Source organism: Parambassis ranga, chromosome 18, assembly GCF_900634625.1.
Source record: "Parambassis ranga chromosome 18, fParRan2.1, whole genome shotgun sequence".
NCBI classification, from domain to species: domain Eukaryota; kingdom Metazoa; phylum Chordata; class Actinopteri; family Ambassidae; genus Parambassis; species Parambassis ranga.
In genome coordinates this window covers 9,086,417-9,104,239 of record NC_041038.1, presented here as the reverse complement: position 1 = coordinate 9,104,239, position 17,823 = coordinate 9,086,417, and the positions used below count along the sequence as shown (strand labels likewise).

The 17,823-nt window shown below is 44.6% G+C and overlaps 1 protein-coding gene across 1 annotated transcript; it reads left to right on the top strand.

Moving 5' to 3' along the window:
- Positions 1–6,400: 6,400 nt before the first annotated feature.
- polr2a (RNA polymerase II subunit A) lies at positions 6,401–15,801 on the top strand. The gene is made up of 29 exons (XM_028429126.1): positions 6,401–6,727; positions 7,451–7,583; positions 7,675–7,811; positions 7,900–8,073; positions 8,153–8,434; positions 8,537–8,698; positions 8,777–8,997; positions 9,077–9,209; positions 9,294–9,418; positions 9,514–9,724; positions 9,813–10,022; positions 10,093–10,261; positions 10,349–10,443; positions 10,535–10,738; positions 10,824–11,046; positions 11,133–11,316; positions 11,406–11,577; positions 11,662–11,767; positions 12,038–12,243; positions 12,335–12,598; positions 12,670–12,877; positions 12,967–13,067; positions 13,150–13,254; positions 13,341–13,523; positions 13,621–13,824; positions 13,909–14,095; positions 14,179–14,292; positions 14,380–14,529; positions 14,651–15,801. The coding sequence occupies exons 1-29, from the start codon at positions 6,641–6,643 to the stop codon at positions 15,799–15,801; spliced, it is 5,901 nt and encodes a 1,966-aa protein (XP_028284927.1). The 5' UTR covers positions 6,401–6,640.
- Positions 15,802–17,823: the final 2,022 nt, after the last annotated feature.

Here is a 17,823-nt window from a genome sequence, read left to right as displayed (position 1 = left end):
GTCGAAACTTTACAGGAGAATTAAAAATGTTACCTGTTTAAAATCATATTAAAGCCCCAGCACTACTTGTGCTCCACTGCTTTGCCCTTATCTGGACTAACTTGGAGTTGGTTGGACTGCAGAGATGGCGACGCCATTGTGCTTTTGTAAAAATATATTGGTAACAGCATGGAAGTTTCTTCTAACTTCTACACTCTTTGGTCACAAGTCCTAAATGCCATGAGACGGAATAGAAACCTGTAAAAGACTGTTACACAGCAAGTACTATTAGATCAGGAATTAGTAGCAATAACATACTTTTTCAAACATTACATTAAAAAATGAAAGATGGAAACATTCTTAGAATGGCTGTCATCTTTGTAAAAAAAAAAAATTAACATGTTCAATACTGCACCTCTCTTTCCTGCAAGACAACACGGAAAGCCTGAAACATACACAGCACTCGTGGGGCTGTGCTCAGCAGATGTCCTCAACCTGCATGCTGCAAAGTTTGTTCCATAATGAAAGCAAGGGGAGGATTCATTGGGTTAGGGTTTGTTGACAAGTTATGTTCGACAATTATATAGCTGTGCTAGATGTGCCTGGTAAAACTGGTAAAAAAAAACCTGGTAAAAGTCTGAGAGGCCTACTTCAGTAACCTGAAGTGGACGCACCACCAAGCTTAACAAGTATGTTTGTGTGAGTGGTTTGCTGAGTCACATGAACTGTCCCTGAGTGCACGGGAGATAAAATGCTAAAAACAAGGTGGATTTAGCTGGGTGTGGGCCACATAAGAGAGTTACAGCGTGCAGTCAATTTGCAGTTTGATATGCAATAAACCACTGGCAAAATGTGGTTGTGTAACAGGAAAGGAAAAAGCGGAGGAGAGGAGGAAGAGCGGGTTTGGAGAGTGGACGTTGCCAAAGGAGACTAGAAAGGATAGGTGGAAAATCATCTGGGAGGGGTGCCTGATACGGTGTGGAGAAGGGAGGGGTGGACGGCTGGTTTTTCCACTGAGGGAGAGAGAGAGAGAGAGAGAGAGAGAGAGAGGACGGCTAAATCAAATTAATTAGCTCCTTCATCTCCAGGCAGCTACTCAGGCATGCTCTACTGGCAAAGAGAGACAGTTGGAGGGAGAGGGGGCTGCAGGCATAGGAGAATAGGAGCAAGCAAGATAGGACATGGTGGAGGGGTGAAAAGCCTGCTGTGTATGTGTGCCATTCAGGACGACGGGCAACAGAAAGGGAGGGGTGCGCATAATTCTCTGATAAGCATAAGGGTTGTTTTGCTGGAGCGGCTGCTCGGCCATGAGAGGAGGAGGAGGAGGAGGAGGAGGAAGTGGCTGCATGTTGGCTGACGCTGTGTGCTGCTGCGCTTCGGGGCGACGGTACTTCCTGTTTCTAGACAGTCTGTATTTTGCGTGCACTGTAAACAACCCTGCTTTTCTGCACGCCTCTTTAAATAGAACACAGGCACTTCAATCAGAGCCGCCACGCAAAAAATCGGAAGCTGAGAAAAGAAAGAGTTTTAGAGTTAACATGAGGCATAAACACGTATCCTGTGATCAAAAAAAAAACACACAATAACTCACAAACTGTTGCACAGAAGGAGAGCGGGGAAGAAGAAAGCGAGGCAGATGGTAAGAGGCAATGGCATTTTGCCAGGGGAAGCACAACAGCAGCAGACGAGAAATACAAAACTGAGAAAAGAGATACGTTCAGGGAACATGTGGCCATCTCTGTGGCTTTGCGTGTTTGTCAGGATGGAGCAGGAAGAACGAAATACAAAGACATTAAAGCAATCATGTGAGTACAAGGGTGGACTGTACCAAAGCTGATTCACTGTGAAAAGCATATAAAAAGAAGCGTCCCTAAAGCTTAACAATGAGCAGGATGAGAATGATTGTGAACAAAATATGCTGGATGGCAAAGGGGAGCAGAAGAGACCAGTGCCAGGGGTCAAAACCTTGAAAGAAGAGAGCAGTGGACAGCTCGGTGAGGCAGTGTCGCCCAGACAAGACTTGGCTGCACTGTGAGAACCCAAGATTAGCACTAAGCCGATTGCAACGCGAGGTGGGATCAGGAGCAATTAATTTAGCACCCAGATAGTTCCAGGAAGAGACTGAAAGAACCTTAACAAAAACACAGATCTCCCGCAAAACTTTGTGTGTCCTCTATGAGTCAAACACAAGCTGACTTAACATTCCTACTTCCACTGTTTTTCTAAAAATGAGCCACCTGGTGAATGAAAAATCCAGCAGACGAGAATCTGGAAGGCTTGAAAGAGTATTTTGGTGATAAAAGAAAGATGAAGAAGCTTGGCAGGGCCTGACACCAGCCAACACAAACACCCGAAGAACAGGACATTCTCTTGTGGACAGAAACGGGCCGGCCTGTTCCAATAGGCCTGCAGCGGAACATGCCTCTGATCATGCGTCACCCATTTATATTAGAAACACGACATCATGGTGCATAACTTAGGAGGGAATACCATTTAAAGGTGATTAATATCACTATGTATGCATACATGCACTTCAGTTGTCCACGCAACACAGAAAAGTTATGACTGGACTAAAAACATCTATTTTATGCTTAACAGGGATGTCTGAAAAGCAGTGCAGCCTTCGGGACATGTTGCTTCCTTTTCAGTGTGTGGAGGAAGTTATCCATAAGTTATTTTGTTTGAGGAGGGGAGTAAGTTAGTAACCAGAGAGTAATTCTGGTTCAAGCTTTTTGATTGTACATCAGACCGCTTCTACTGACATGCTCAGCATCTGCCTGTACCTCTGCCTTCCTTCTGGTTCACCTACCTCATTGTGCTACAAAGTCCCCTCCTCTAACCAACCCCTGAAAACACACACACTCACCAGACAACAGCTCCCCCTAGATACACGAATCTTCACCCCTCACAGAAATGAACTCCTGTGTAACACAAGGTCACTACACTGACAGCAGCCAAATCAAACAAACCAATACAAACTGTAACACAAAAAAAATTCCAAGGCTGAAATGACATCTTAGATAACTATAACTATAGCCATAATGGATTTAAGATTTTATATATGAATTACAATTGACTAGAATAAAAAATCTGACCAATTAAATTAGCAGAACATACCGACATTAAAGCAACTCTAAAAATATTAGCTTAAACAGCAGACTTGGGACAATTTTAAGCTAAATTTAGGCATCAAAAGCCCTAAAATTAAGTATCATTTCACAAATTTCAAGGGCTTTTTAGAGTAACAATCAACATTAAATAAACTTAGAAAATGTATTATGCAATAAATACGGTTAAGACGGAAGAAATCTTGCTTCATTTAAAGAAAAGCAGCAACAGAGAAATGTAATTAAATATATTAATCAGGTATTTACTGACAAAAAAAACATCAGAAGTAAAAGTGCTAATTACACAAAACAGCTGTTTTTTTAATGCATTACCTGTATCTATAATGATTATCTTTAACTAATATCTAGACAATTTATAATTACTTTATCCAAATACCCCTTCTTGCCAAAACTCCCTTCTAAAATAGAAACAAATTGCAAAACAAACACTCACATTAAGAGTTCAAGGAAGTCAAATTTAGACATTTAGTGTTGGTGATAAATGAATTCATCTCACACCAAGTCTCTCTGCACTAACCTCCTTTGACCAGTAGAGGGAGCACGACAGTCTTCTGAGAGCCACTTCTGCATTGAAAATGTGGTTGTGCAATGTCTTTGCAATGCTGATCATTCTCACTATAAGCCAGAGGAGGGTGCCAACTGGTCAATAATGAATCCTTTGTATAGTCATGGTATAGCATGGCACATGGTGAACAAAGTGATGTACTGTCACATTATTTTTCTGTCATTCCTACCTGGCTGCTTTATTTAAAGAACTGAAAATGTTACGACCCATCTGGACACCGCAGATGTGGCATCTACCCTTTCTCCTGAGCTCCAGTGCCGCTTTCCTCCAATAGACCTGTCAAAATAAAACACATGGTGGCACAGACTGGTAACAGCTGAGAAACCCATCCTAACAATGTCTATGACATGACTGTGTTACAGAATCAAAAGGGATTTTTAACAATTGTCAAAAATATATATATAAAAAAAAAACACACACACACTCCATCATTGTGTTTCAGTGTCTTTATTTAAACAACAGGCAGTAAAAAAAGTGTAATACAACATGACATAATTGTTCAAATGTTGGCCACTGTAAGAGACTTATTACTTGTAACAAGCTAAACAGATTGAGATTATGTAATCTGTGTGGCTTTTACTTCCATTTCCTTGATACATAATTCACAAAAGACCAACAGATATTTTAGCACCTCACACTTTACCAATATACTACGGATGCAATTGGACATTTTACGTTTATGGCTCTCAAAATATAAGCAGTGTAACGTTTTCTTTGTGTCCAAATCTTACTTGGTTACAGTGAACTGTGTAACAAGGCATTTCCTAGTCCCCATGTAATTGTGATTAATACATAAACAATAGCCCCCAGACTTTAAATTAGCATCCAGTGAGGGTGGTACGCTATTCTTGTTGTCAATACAACATTAATACTTAACCTGTTTTCTCCCTGTAACAGACTAAAATGCACGTAGTTAGCTACCAAAATGGTTTCAACTTCCATAGACCGACGCAGACTAATGAAATCCCCCATCTAGCAAACTTCTCGGCAGTTTCGATAATCAACGACTTATCACACTGAAATGAAATGAAAGTTCAAATATTCATATAGCTCTTAAGTTTGCCACGGACCTCGACGTTTTTAAATAATTAGTAGTTGTCTGGCTTGTTAAGTTAGCCAACAAGAATATTCCAGACTCCATCTTTCCTCGTTAACAACAAGAAGCCTATCACCGCCATGTTGAGCGCTAACAAGAACAAGCATGCTAGCTTTAATAGCTTTAGGTAAACTCCCCAAGTGTATCATTATAATACATAAGAGTAAATTTCCACTGTAAAATAACACATGTAAAACTCAACCACATCACTGAGTTGTTCATTTTTTCATTAACCGACCGGCAGCTAACTTTTAAGCTAACGTTTTGTCCTACTGACGTACAAGGCTAAACCAGCAGGATACTTTGTTCTAAACAAAAGATATATTGTAAACCTAATGTATCGATAAGTCAGTCCTGCTTACACAGAATCAATACTGCTATCAAAGCTACAGCAGATATATGCTCATTAAACTGGATAGAAGGTATAAAATATGTCTCATCGACAGGAAACATACTGTCGGCGATTAAGCTAACAGGATCATCGGTTGAAATTCTAAAGAAAGAACGCCAAATATGAACATTAGCATTAAAATAGGATCGACTAGCTTATGAGCGAGTAATAATCACGACTCCGTGGTGTAATTCCAATTGGTGGCGAATTCAATAAATCGACATATAATGTTAACTAACCGCCAAAACCTTAGCATTTCGGGCTGCTTAAGAAACGTGGCCTGCACCAATGTTTAGCTTTTTAACAAAAATACAAAAAATTCCCCAACAATACAACAACCCAAACAAACACAAATCACACAAACAACATGCGTATGTAAAAACAGTCAAGTTCCGCAACACAACGAACACGAAATCAACAGTCAAGGCTTTCCCGAGACTTTCCTATAAGGGGTGCGGGAAATCCAGTTCTCCAACCGGCCATCCTTCGCAGTCGAGTCCGAGGCTTCCAAAAAAGTCCCAGTGATGCAAAAATCCACTTGACAAAAGGGGAAAAGGTCGACATATTCCTAAAAGGTCTCGAAAAATAATCCACTATATAACACTTTGAAATTAAAATATAACGTGTTTCGACAATTATCTCCTGTTTATTCAAAGACCTCAATAGGCCTCAGCTCTGAACCTCTTTTCTTAGAGTCCAGGCTGATCCAGAGCGAGACGAACGAGGGAACAGAGATTTTTTTTATTTTTGCTCTGAGGGAAGAAAACCACATCGGCCACATTCGGCAAATATCGGAAAAGGGGCGGGTTTTGTTGAAATTATTCTAAGAAGGTTCGTTTCTTCGCAGCCATTGGTCGTCTACGTTGTTCTACTACATATTAATGAGGAGAAGGACGAATCCAGGCTTTTTGAATTAAATATTTATAAGTTGTAAGCAAAATACACTTCGCACCGCCCATTCTTTTTTATTACAGCCAATAGAAATTATTTCTGATTAAATCAGCGCCCGCCTTTAGTTTTAATTCGTTGAAAAACTAAACGTGCGCTCTGATTGGCTGTACGTATGACTAAATTAGTTATTCATGTGGCGGTCTTGAATGGCCAATGAGCGTTTTACTACAGAGATCCATGTCCCACCCTCCGAAGACCCAGTCCTTGCCTTTGTGGGTATGTAGCCCCGTAGTAGGCACTCAGTCTATATAACCTGGCGTTGGGCAAGTGAAAGCTCAGAAGCGCTGAGAGCGCTCCAGAGTGTAGATCAGAAAAAGGGAGGGGAACAGTCGGTCGCCGGGTTACATAGGACCAAAACATAAATAATTGTATTCAAAAGGCAACCGACAACAGAGGTCCCTGGAATATCGCCTTCGGAGACTTTCCGGTCACCGTTGGCGGCCTGACCAGAGTCGTGGTGGCAATTTAAAGGCTGTTCCTGCTCACAAAGCGGCGTGCCGAGGAAGGACGCGTCTCTTTGAATAGACAGGATGCACGGACCGCCCTCCGGCGACAGCGCATGCCCATTGCGCACGATCAAGAGAGTTCAATTCGGCATCATCAGCCCAGATGAGCTTGTAGGTTTTCTTTTTGGGGAGTGGGGATTTTTGTATTAATTCTCTGTCGGATCACACAATACTCTTACAGTGTACTGACTAATCGTGTAGATTAATATGTATAGCAAAAGACATGGTTCAGCTTACAACGAGGGAATCTTGCTGTTAGCCTAGCCTAGCTAGCTGTAGCAGGCTGGAGCTTGAGCTAACTAGCATGTTGCAGGAAGTTTGAAAAACTTAAAGCACAACATTAACTAAGCGAATCCTTGATATCACATGAATTAAACCCCCCTTTTATTTATGCAACGTCACACTTAGGCCCACTAGTAAGTGAAGATTTTGATTTTGTAGCTCTATGTCATGTACAGCCGATGCAACTTTTTGATTCTGATAGCGATGTACGCAATGGCCCGTTTTAACGGAAAATAAAGATGCATTTAATAAACGCAGCAATGCATGATTTCAAACTGAGACTGGCTGTTTATACCTCTACCAGATTTACGGCATGTAGTTGAATATTAGATCCAAAAAGGATATGAATGTCCTTTTTATGCTATACTGAAGTTATTTTGCACCGAATCATAATTTATACACGTTACACAATTGTTAATCAAACTTAGATATTTTGCATTTACTGAATTTTGTTTATTACTAGATGGGTGGATGAGTCACTTTTTTTTTTAAAGCAATTTTACATATTTTTTTTGCCACAAGTTTTTGATGTTTTAGCACCTTTCTCTTCAGAAACGGATGTCAGTCACAGAAGGGGGAATCAAATACCCCGAAACAACAGAAGGGGGGCGCCCTAAACTTAGTGGCCTCATGGATCCAAGACAAGGAGTGATAGAACGAAGTGGAAGATGTCAGACCTGTGCAGGTACAGAGTTATGTCAGGATATATTATTAATCAGTTATTGCCATCTTAAGTCATCACCTCATGTTTATATGTGTTTTTTTTACTCCCTCAGGCAACATGACAGAGTGCCCAGGCCATTTTGGGCACATAGAACTAGTAAAGCCTGTTTTCCACGTCTGCTTCATAACGAAGATAATGAAGGTTCTTCGATGTGTTTGCTTCTTCTGCTCCAAACTATTAGTGGATTCAGTAAGTTATATACTGTAAACTGCTATATCTTAATATTTGTTGATGGTTTTTGCAGCTTGGATGCTTAAATGTCTCTTTTCACTTCTAGAACAATCCCAAAATCAAAGACATCCTGGGCAAATCTAAAGGGCAGCCTAGGAAGCGTTTGACCCATGTGTATGAGTTGTGCAAGGGAAAAAATATCTGTGAAGGAGGAGAGGAGATGGACAACAAATTTGGAATGGAACAGCAGGAGACAGAGGAGGACATCAGCAAGGAGAAGGTACGCAGGGTTTTTCGTCTTGTGAAAGACATCTTTAGACGGCTTTAGCGCTCATGTTTTTGCTCTGCGCCTCACTCAGGGCCACGGTGGCTGCGGACGCTACCAGCCACGCATCAGACGCTCCGGGTTGGAGCTGTATGCTGAGTGGAAGCACGTCAACGAGGACTCGCAGGAGAAGAAAATCTTGCTGAGTCCTGAGCGTGTGCACGAAATCTTCAAGCGCATTGCAGATGAAGAAGACATCATCTTGGGTATGGACCCCAAGTTTGCCCGACCAGAATGGATGATTGTAACCGTGCTGCCTGTGCCTCCGCTGGCTGTGAGGCCTGCTGTTGTTATGCAGGGCTCTGCTCGCAACCAGGTAAAGTAATATCATCCTGACTTAATGTGTTAATGTTAATAGATGTGTTAAATCTATGTGTGCCTGGGCCTCATAAAAATGAATTAACTTCTGTTTTTAAAGGATGACTTGACTCACAAGCTTGCCGACATTGTGAAGATCAACAATCAGCTGAGAAGAAACGAGCAAAGTGGTGCAGCTGCTCACGTCATTGCTGAAGACGTGAAGCTGCTTCAGTTTCATGTTGCAACAATGGTTGACAATGAATTGCCTGGCCTGCCAAGGGTACGTGTGCACCAATGATATATTTCGACTCGGAATTTTTTTTCTTGTTGCTAAATTGAAACTCCTTTTCCCTCTCAGGCAATGCAAAAGTCTGGCCGTCCTCTCAAATCCATAAAGCAGCGTCTAAAGGGGAAAGAGGGGCGAGTGCGAGGTAACCTGATGGGGAAGCGTGTGGACTTCTCAGCACGAACCGTCATCACCCCAGACCCCAATCTACAGATTGACCAAGTGGGTGTACCACGATCCATCGCTGCCAACATGACCTTCCCAGAAATCGTCACTCCCTTCAATATTGACAGGTAGCGTATATCTGATAAAACTGTTCTCTAAAATCATTTTAATGTCCACTAATTCTTTTTTTTCGGTGACATGTATTAGATTGCAAGAGTTGGTGAGAAGAGGCAACAGCCAGTATCCTGGAGCAAAATACATCATCCGAGATAATGGAGACAGAATTGACCTGCGATTTCACCCTAAACCAAGTGACCTTCATCTGCAAATTGGCTACAAGGCAAGATATTAAAATCAGTATGAATAGGTAGCATATGTATATATAGTACTATAAACATGATTTGACCTATATTTCTCTGTGCAGGTGGAAAGACACATGTGTGACGGCGACATCGTCATCTTCAACCGGCAGCCCACACTACATAAAATGTCCATGATGGGGCACAGGGTTCGGATCCTGCCGTGGTCCACATTTCGACTCAACCTTAGGTACTAAATGAAGACAAGGTCTTGCAAAATATTTTTCCCTAAATACTGAACGTATTGTCCGATCTCCAACGTCACATTCTCTTGTCTCCATCCAGTGTCACCACCCCCTACAATGCTGACTTTGATGGGGATGAAATGAACCTCCACCTGCCGCAGTCCCTCGAGACAAAGGCAGAGATCCAGGAGTTGGCCATGGTGCCGCGTATGATTGTCACCCCACAGTCAAACAGGCCCGTCATGGGTATTGTGCAGGACACCCTCACAGCTGTGCGCAAATTCACCAAAAGAGATGTCTTCTTAGAGAGGGTAAGGATGCTGTTAAATCACCAGCAGCTCCTGATGCCATTTTCTGCAAAGGAAAGCATGCTAAATGCTAATGTTTTCTTCCTCACAGGGTGAAGTGATGAACCTCCTCATGTTCCTGTCCACATGGGACGGAAAGATGCCTCAGCCAGCCATCCTCAAGCCGCGCCCCCTGTGGACAGGCAAGCAGATCTTCAGCCTTATCATTCCAGGACACATTAACGTGATCCGCACTCACAGCACCCACCCTGATGATGAAGACAGCGGCCCCTACAAGCACATTTCACCTGGTGACACCAAGGTACGAAGCCCAGAGTGTAGATTTAAAGAATCAGAAAATGACCGCAGGCTGACGATGAGTTCTCTCATAGGTGATAGTAGAGAACGGTGAGCTGATCATGGGCATCCTATGTAAGAAGTCTCTGGGAACCTCAGCTGGCTCCCTTGTACACATCTCCTACCTGGAGATGGGCCATGACATCACCAGACTGTTCTATTCCAACATTCAGACTGTGGTTAACAACTGGCTGCTCATTGAGGGTAAGAAATCCATAAATGTTGAAACATTTTCCAGTACTTGGGCAATGAATCTTAGTCTTAATAAATGACACTGTGTTATGTTAACAGGTCACTCTATTGGTATTGGTGACTCTATTGCTGATGCCAAGACATACCTCGACATCCAGAACACCATTAAGAAAGCCAAACAGGATGTGATAGAAGTAAGAACAAGATCTGAATGATTCTTCATCCCAGTTTGGTAAAAAAAAAAACCTCAAAAAAACATTTCCTATGTGTTTTTGTAACCTCCAGGTCATTGAGAAAGCTCACAACAACGAGCTGGAGCCGACCCCTGGTAACACCCTGAGGCAGACCTTTGAGAATCAGGTGAACCGCATCCTGAACGATGCTCGTGACAAAACTGGATCCTCTGCCCAGAAGTCTCTGTCTGAGTACAACAACTTCAAGTCCATGGTGGTGGCTGGATCTAAGGGCTCAAAGATTAACATCTCACAGGTAAAAAACAAAAAACAAAAGACATTACATCACTTTAGACAACTTGAGTTTAGGTCACCTGACTTAATTTTTCTCTCTTATCCAGGTTATTGCTGTGGTCGGGCAACAGAACGTGGAGGGTAAACGAATCCCCTTCGGCTTCAAACACCGCACTCTGCCTCACTTCATTAAGGATGACTACGGTCCTGAGAGCAGAGGCTTCGTGGAGAACTCCTACCTGGCTGGGCTGACACCAACAGAGTTCTTCTTCCACGCCATGGGAGGCAGAGAAGGTCTGATCGACACGGCTGTGAAGACAGCTGAGACTGGTGAGTGCAGGCAGCCTGTACAAGGAAACTGGCAGAGTTGTCTAGTTTAATTTGTTCCAAGACTCAAAAAAAAATTCACCTTCCAGGCTACATCCAGCGTCGTCTGATCAAATCTATGGAGTCTGTGATGGTGAAGTACGACGGCACAGTGCGGAACTCAATTAACCAGGTGGTACAGCTGCGCTATGGCGAGGACGGCCTTGCAGGAGAGAATGTCGAGTTCCAAAACCTGGCGACTCTGAAGCCCTCAAACAAGGCCTTTGAAAAGAAGTAAGTCGCACACAGTTGAATCACATTATTTATTGAATCGTTTCTTCTAGACACTGTTTTAACTTGTCTCTTATCGTGTGTCCCTCTAGGTTCAAGTTTGATTGCACCAATGAGCGAGCACTGAGGCGGACACTTCAGGAGGACGTGGTGAAAGAGGTGATGACTAATGCCCATGTGCAGAGCGCCTTGGAGAGGGAGTTTGAGAAAATGAGGGAGGACCGGGAGATCCTGAGAGCCATTTTCCCCACTGGAGACAGCAAGGTGCGCAATCACACCCCCGCTCTTCAACTGTTTCTTAATGTACACTGAAATTAAAATACTCATCTTTTCTACGCCTGCCTGCAGGTGGTGCTGCCATGCAACCTGGCCAGAATGATCTGGAACGCTCAGAAGATCTTCCGCATCAACCCTCGGACCCCAACAGACCTGAATCCTCTAAGAGTGGTGGAAGGTGAGTTGCCGCTCCTTTCTTACTCACTTTTCAGAGTTTCAGCTCAGCTGTAGAATTACAGCTAAGACGTTATAGCCTGTCCTCAGGTGCTCCTCAAAGCCTTTTAAAGCCGCCTGGTGAATCCTGCCTGTTATGTAACAGTAGATCAGTTTTGGCTGCCTTTTTTTTTCTTTTAGAGAGAGAGATTAAAGTATCGTGAGGAGGAAAGGTTAACCCACTGTTGGCTCCCTGTAGCTTTGGCTAAAATTTGAGTCTTTTTTGGGTCCTCAGGCACTCACGAGCTCAGCAGGAAGCTGGTGATTGTGAACGGCGATGACCCTCTGAGTAGGCAGGCCCAGCAGAATGCCACTCTGCTCTTCAACATCCATTTGCGCTCCACGCTCTGCTCCAAACGCATGACCGAGGAGTTCCGCCTTTCTACTGAGGCTTTCGACTGGCTCCTGGGAGAGATCGAGACCAAGTTCAACCAGTCCATTGTACGTTTTTATTATCCACATTTGTTACTTCAAAGCCGTTAGAATCGCTGAAGTTTTTTTTAAAAAAAAACACATTTTCTTCCTCTCTCAGGCTCACCCTGGTGAAATGGTGGGTGCTCTGGCTGCTCAGTCCCTGGGAGAGCCAGCCACCCAGATGACCCTGAACACCTTTCACTATGCTGGTGTGTCAGCTAAGAACGTCACCCTTGGTGTGCCCCGTCTGAAGGAGTTGATCAACATCTCAAAGAGGCCCAAGACGCCCTCGTTGACGGTTTTCCTGCTGGGTCAGGCGGCACGCGACGCCGAGAGGGCGAAAGACATCCTCTGTCGACTGGAGCACACCACCCTACGAAAAGTGAGTAAAACTCTCCTAATTTAGCGTTCACGTTTTACAAACCGGACGTATAAACAAACCATGTCTTTCAGGTGACCGCAAACACCGCCATATACTACGACCCCAACCCACAAAACACAGTGGTGGCCGAGGACCAGGAGTGGGTGAACGTGTACTACGAGATGCCGGACTTTGACGTGACGCGTATTTCACCGTGGCTGCTGCGCATCGAGCTTGACCGCAAGCACATGACCGATCGCAAGCTGACTATGGAGCAGATTGCAGAGAAGATCAACGCAGGTGTGTTGTGTACACACTTTTGTTGTTCAGTGTTTCAACAGGGAAAAAAAGTACGTTTCTCTTACGAGGTTGAGGTTTGTCTTTGCAAGGTTTCGGAGATGATCTGAACTGCATCTTCAATGACGACAACGCTGAGAAGCTCGTGTTGAGGATCAGAATCATGAACAGCGATGAGAATAAGTTCCAAGAGGTAAGCTATTATATTATACCATCAGCAATTAATGCACTGCTGTCAGTTTTCATTTTAAAATGACACGATATTCTTTTTCTAGGATGAAGAGGTGGTGGACAAGATGGACGACGATGTGTTCCTGAGGTGCATCGAGTCCAACATGCTGACGGACATGACTCTGCAGGGCATCGAGCAGATCAGCAAGGTAACGGCGTCAACATTCATTTATACATTCATATCGGATAAGCCTGCCTGTGGCCACGAATCAAAGGTCAAACTCTTCTCCCTCAGGTGTACATGCACTTGCCCCAGACTGACAATAAGAAGAAGATCATCATCACAGAGGACGGTGAGTTCAAGGCCCTGCAGGAGTGGATCCTCGAGACAGACGGCGTCAGCCTCATGAGAGTGCTCAGCGAGAAAGACGTGGACCCTGTCAGGACCACCTCTAACGACATCGTGGAGATCTTCACAGTAAGGAAACCTTAAAAAACACCAGCACAACTTCAGGTAGTCTTTTTTTTTTCTCTTTCTCCTTGACATTTATTCTCGTCTGTTCTCGTCTGTGTAGGTCTTGGGTATTGAGGCTGTGCGAAAGGCGCTGGAGAGGGAGTTGTACCATGTCATCTCCTTTGACGGTTCCTATGTGAACTACCGTCACTTGGCTCTGCTCTGCGACACCATGACCTCCCGCGGTCACCTGATGGCCATCACGCGTCATGGCATCAACCGTCAAGACACAGGACCGCTCATGAAGTGTTCCTTTGAGGAGACGGTACGAGAATAATCCGTTTATCCCCCCCCATCAGGTGACTTTTTCCTTTTCGCAGTTTTTTTTATATTGCAATCCTTCTTCCAGGTGGATGTGTTGATGGAGGCGTCCTCCCATGGTGAGGTCGATCCCATGAAGGGAGTGTCGGAGAACATCATGCTCGGCCAGCTCGCCCCAGCAGGGACGGGCTGCTTTGACCTTCTGCTGGATGCTGAGAAGTGCAAATACGGCATGGAGATCCCCACAAACATTCCAGGCATCAGCGTGGCTGGACGTAAGTGGAGGAATGATTGATTATGATGAATAACCAATGGAGGAACTTTTGGTATTCATGCCTTTTTTTTTTTAAATTTGCAGCCACTGGAATGTTCTTTGGCACGGTGCCGAGCCCCATGAGTGGCATGTCTCCTGCCATGACACCCTGGAACACAGGAGCCACTCCAGCCTATGGCGCCTGGTCCCCCAGCGTTGGTGAGTAAATGCCATTGTTGTTTTGTCTCCACGTCTCCCTTTTGTTTATCTTCGCTCACGCAGATTTGCTGCTTTTCTTTTCTGCAGGAAGTGGCATGACTCCTGGAGCTGCAGGTTTCTCTCCCAGCGCAGCATCAGATGCAAGCGGCTTCTCTCCGGGTTACTCCCCGGCCTGGTCCCCCACTCCTGGGTCTCCAGGATCTCCGGGACCTGCCAGCCCATACATTCCATCTCCAGGTTAGACACGTCAGACATAATTCAGTTCAAATTTAAATGCAGAAGCTTTCAGCATTCGCACCCATGAAAATGGATCCCCGAGTGTTTTTCCTGCCGTTAAGTCTCTTGTTTCCTTCCTTAGGTGGAGCCATGTCACCAAACTACTCACCCACCTCCCCTGCTTACGAGCCCCGCTCTCCAGGCGGCTACACCCCGCAGAGCCCGGGCTATTCCCCAACATCCCCCTCCTACTCCCCCACCTCTCCCTCTTACTCCCCCACCAGTCCCAACTACAGCCCGACATCTCCTTCTTACTCACCCACCTCGCCCAGTTACTCACCCACTTCTCCTTCGTACTCACCCACTTCTCCTTCTTACTCTCCAACTTCGCCCTCCTACTCCCCCACCTCTCCATCTTACTCCCCCACCTCTCCATCCTACTCTCCCACCTCGCCAAGCTACAGCCCGACATCACCAAGCTACAGCCCGACATCTCCCAGCTATTCACCCACTTCCCCTTCATACTCGCCTACCTCACCTTCTTACTCTCCAACATCTCCATCTTACTCCCCCACCTCCCCCTCGTACTCTCCCACCTCTCCTTCCTACTCGCCGACCAGCCCAAGCTACAGCCCTACATCACCAAACTACACCCCCACCTCACCCAGCTATTCACCGACTTCTCCCTCTTACTCCCCGACGTCACCCTCTTACTCTCCAACATCCCCCAACTACACCCCGACCAGTCCCAACTACTCTCCCACCTCTCCCTCATACTCCCCCACCTCTCCATCCTACTCCCCCTCCAGTCCACGTTACACCCCACAGTCGCCCACCTACACACCCAGCTCGCCCTCATACAGTCCAAGCTCGCCCTCCTACTCCCCCACCTCACCCAAATACACCCCGACTTCACCTTCATACAGCCCCAGTTCCCCGGAGTACACCCCCACCTCCCCCAAATACTCCCCCACCTCACCAAAGTACTCCCCGACATCGCCGAAGTATTCGCCCACTTCTCCCACTTACTCCCCAACGACTCCGAAATACAGCCCCACCTCTCCTACCTACTCTCCCACTTCCCCCACCTACACCCCCACCAGCCCCAAATATTCTCCAACCTCGCCTACTTACTCCCCAACTTCACCCAAGTACTCCCCTACCTCTCCTACGTATTCTCCAACTAGCCCCAAAGGCTCCACATACAGCCCAACCTCCCCCGGATACAGCCCCACTTCACCCACCTACAGCCCGGCCATCAGCCCCGACGATAGCGACGAGGAGAACAACTGATGAGCCAAGAAGACGGGGAGGGAGCTGAAGAAACATACTCGTTGTTTGACAACTGAAGGACAGTACCCTTTAACTAGCTTGAGGTGGCGGAGTGTCAAGCCTATGTGGGGTTGGTCCCAACTGTGATTTTTTTTTTTTTATCTCAACCTTGGGACATGTCCCTTCACCTTTACCTACCCCCCTCCTGAAAATGCCCAAAACCATTATGTGAAAGACTTGAACTGCTTTGCCTGAAGGAAAAAAAGGCTGCCTTTTGAAATAGTTTTTTTTAATTCTGAAATGGGGTGTTGAAGCAAAACTAAGAGGGAATGAAAAAGGAGAGGAAGATCTGGTGAACAGTCCCTTTTTAACTTTATAACATACTGCAGCCAGTCTCTCTCTCTCACTCGTGTATATATATTTCCAACAGATTTTCTGGAAAGTGGATTATATTCATCACTAAAGAAAAACATGGCAGCAAGGCCCAGATGCTATTTACTTCATATTTCACACAGATGTTGCTGCTTTTTGTAACAGTACAGTGGAAATATGAGAGAGAAACTGGACTGCGGTAGAAAGACGTCTCCCCCCTCTGAACATTGATACTATATAGGTACCCTCCCCTCTTCCTCCTTCACACCCCATAGACCTGAAAGATGTCATTAAAAAAAAAACACCCACCAGCATCCTCTTGTCCTCTTACGATTTTTGAAGACTTGTGCATCAAAAGCAAAAAAAAAAACTTTTCCAAAAAAAAAATGTTTTCCCTTCACTGGCTGGGAATTTAAAGATTTCTATTAAAATAGTCAGAATGATGATTCTGTCTTTAATTTTGAATCTAGGAGGAAATGGGGCACTTGTGGATGAGGGATACTAGTTTTGCTTTTGTCATCCTTTGCATGAGTAGCACATGTTCATATGTTTTAATCAAGCGTTAGGTTGAATTGTTTTTCAGATCCCTCCCACTTCTTACTAATCGTCGTCCCATTTCTGATAGCTGACAGATTTATTTGGACTGTTCAGTTTAATTTAAGATTTAAAAAGAACTATTCTGTGTGAATATGAATAGAGAAAACATTTAATTTTTTTTTGGCTTTTCTCTTGTTTGCTTTTGGTGACTTTGTAAACCTGTTTGCAGGAGGCTCGTGTTTATAACTGTGGATGAAGGGGCAGGGGACGGAGGGGAGTACAATGTTTTTAATTTCCATCCCTTATTTCCTCCAGTTTTTTGCTTGCGACGGCGGACATTTTGCACGCCGTCACCCCGTGGAGACTTTATTTCAAAAGTAGCTCAGTGTTACGCTCGGTGTTGCCTTTTTCTTCACAAGAGTGAAAATTTACCAGAGATCGTCCAAAGAAACAACACTTTTGGCCTCTCTTTAAAAAACAAAAAACAAAAACCCAACCCACTACATTAGTTTGTCATGATTCCTCTATGTCTGTATACCTGATCTCTTTCAGAGTTTATCGCTCTAGCTGTGTCTCCTCCCTCTTCCCCTCTTCATCCACAAGTGATCCTCATTTCTGAAACCAGTGTTTTTTTGTTTTTGTTTTTTCTACCAGTGTATGTACCTGTGATGAGGGGAATCAAGGGAGGGGCGGGGGGATAGGTACTGGATCTGACTGGGAGTCCTGAAGACATTAAAACATCTACTTTTGTGAAACACTGCTTCCCAGTTAGCTTTGAATTGAAAGGACGGCACCTTCTGGCCTTCTTCTAACATAAAGCAGGTATGGTAAATGCACTTAGTAAATATATGCGGTGGACTCTAGACATAATATTTTATCCACTATAATTTGCATCCAATCCTGTTGTCTTAACTGTGTGCTGCGGTCCCGTCAATTCAAGCCGGTGTCAGGACTCCCAAGCTGAATGAATGTCTGAGTGTGTGTGTGTGTGTGTGTGTCTGAGGGCGATGCAGGGTTTCAAACTGAGAAGAGACCTTACATGTATGGGCAAAGGAAGGTTTAACTTAAAAGTTGCCACTGTATAGAAATCAAGTCATTATCTCATTCTATGTATCTTTGTTCTGTTTGTTTTTT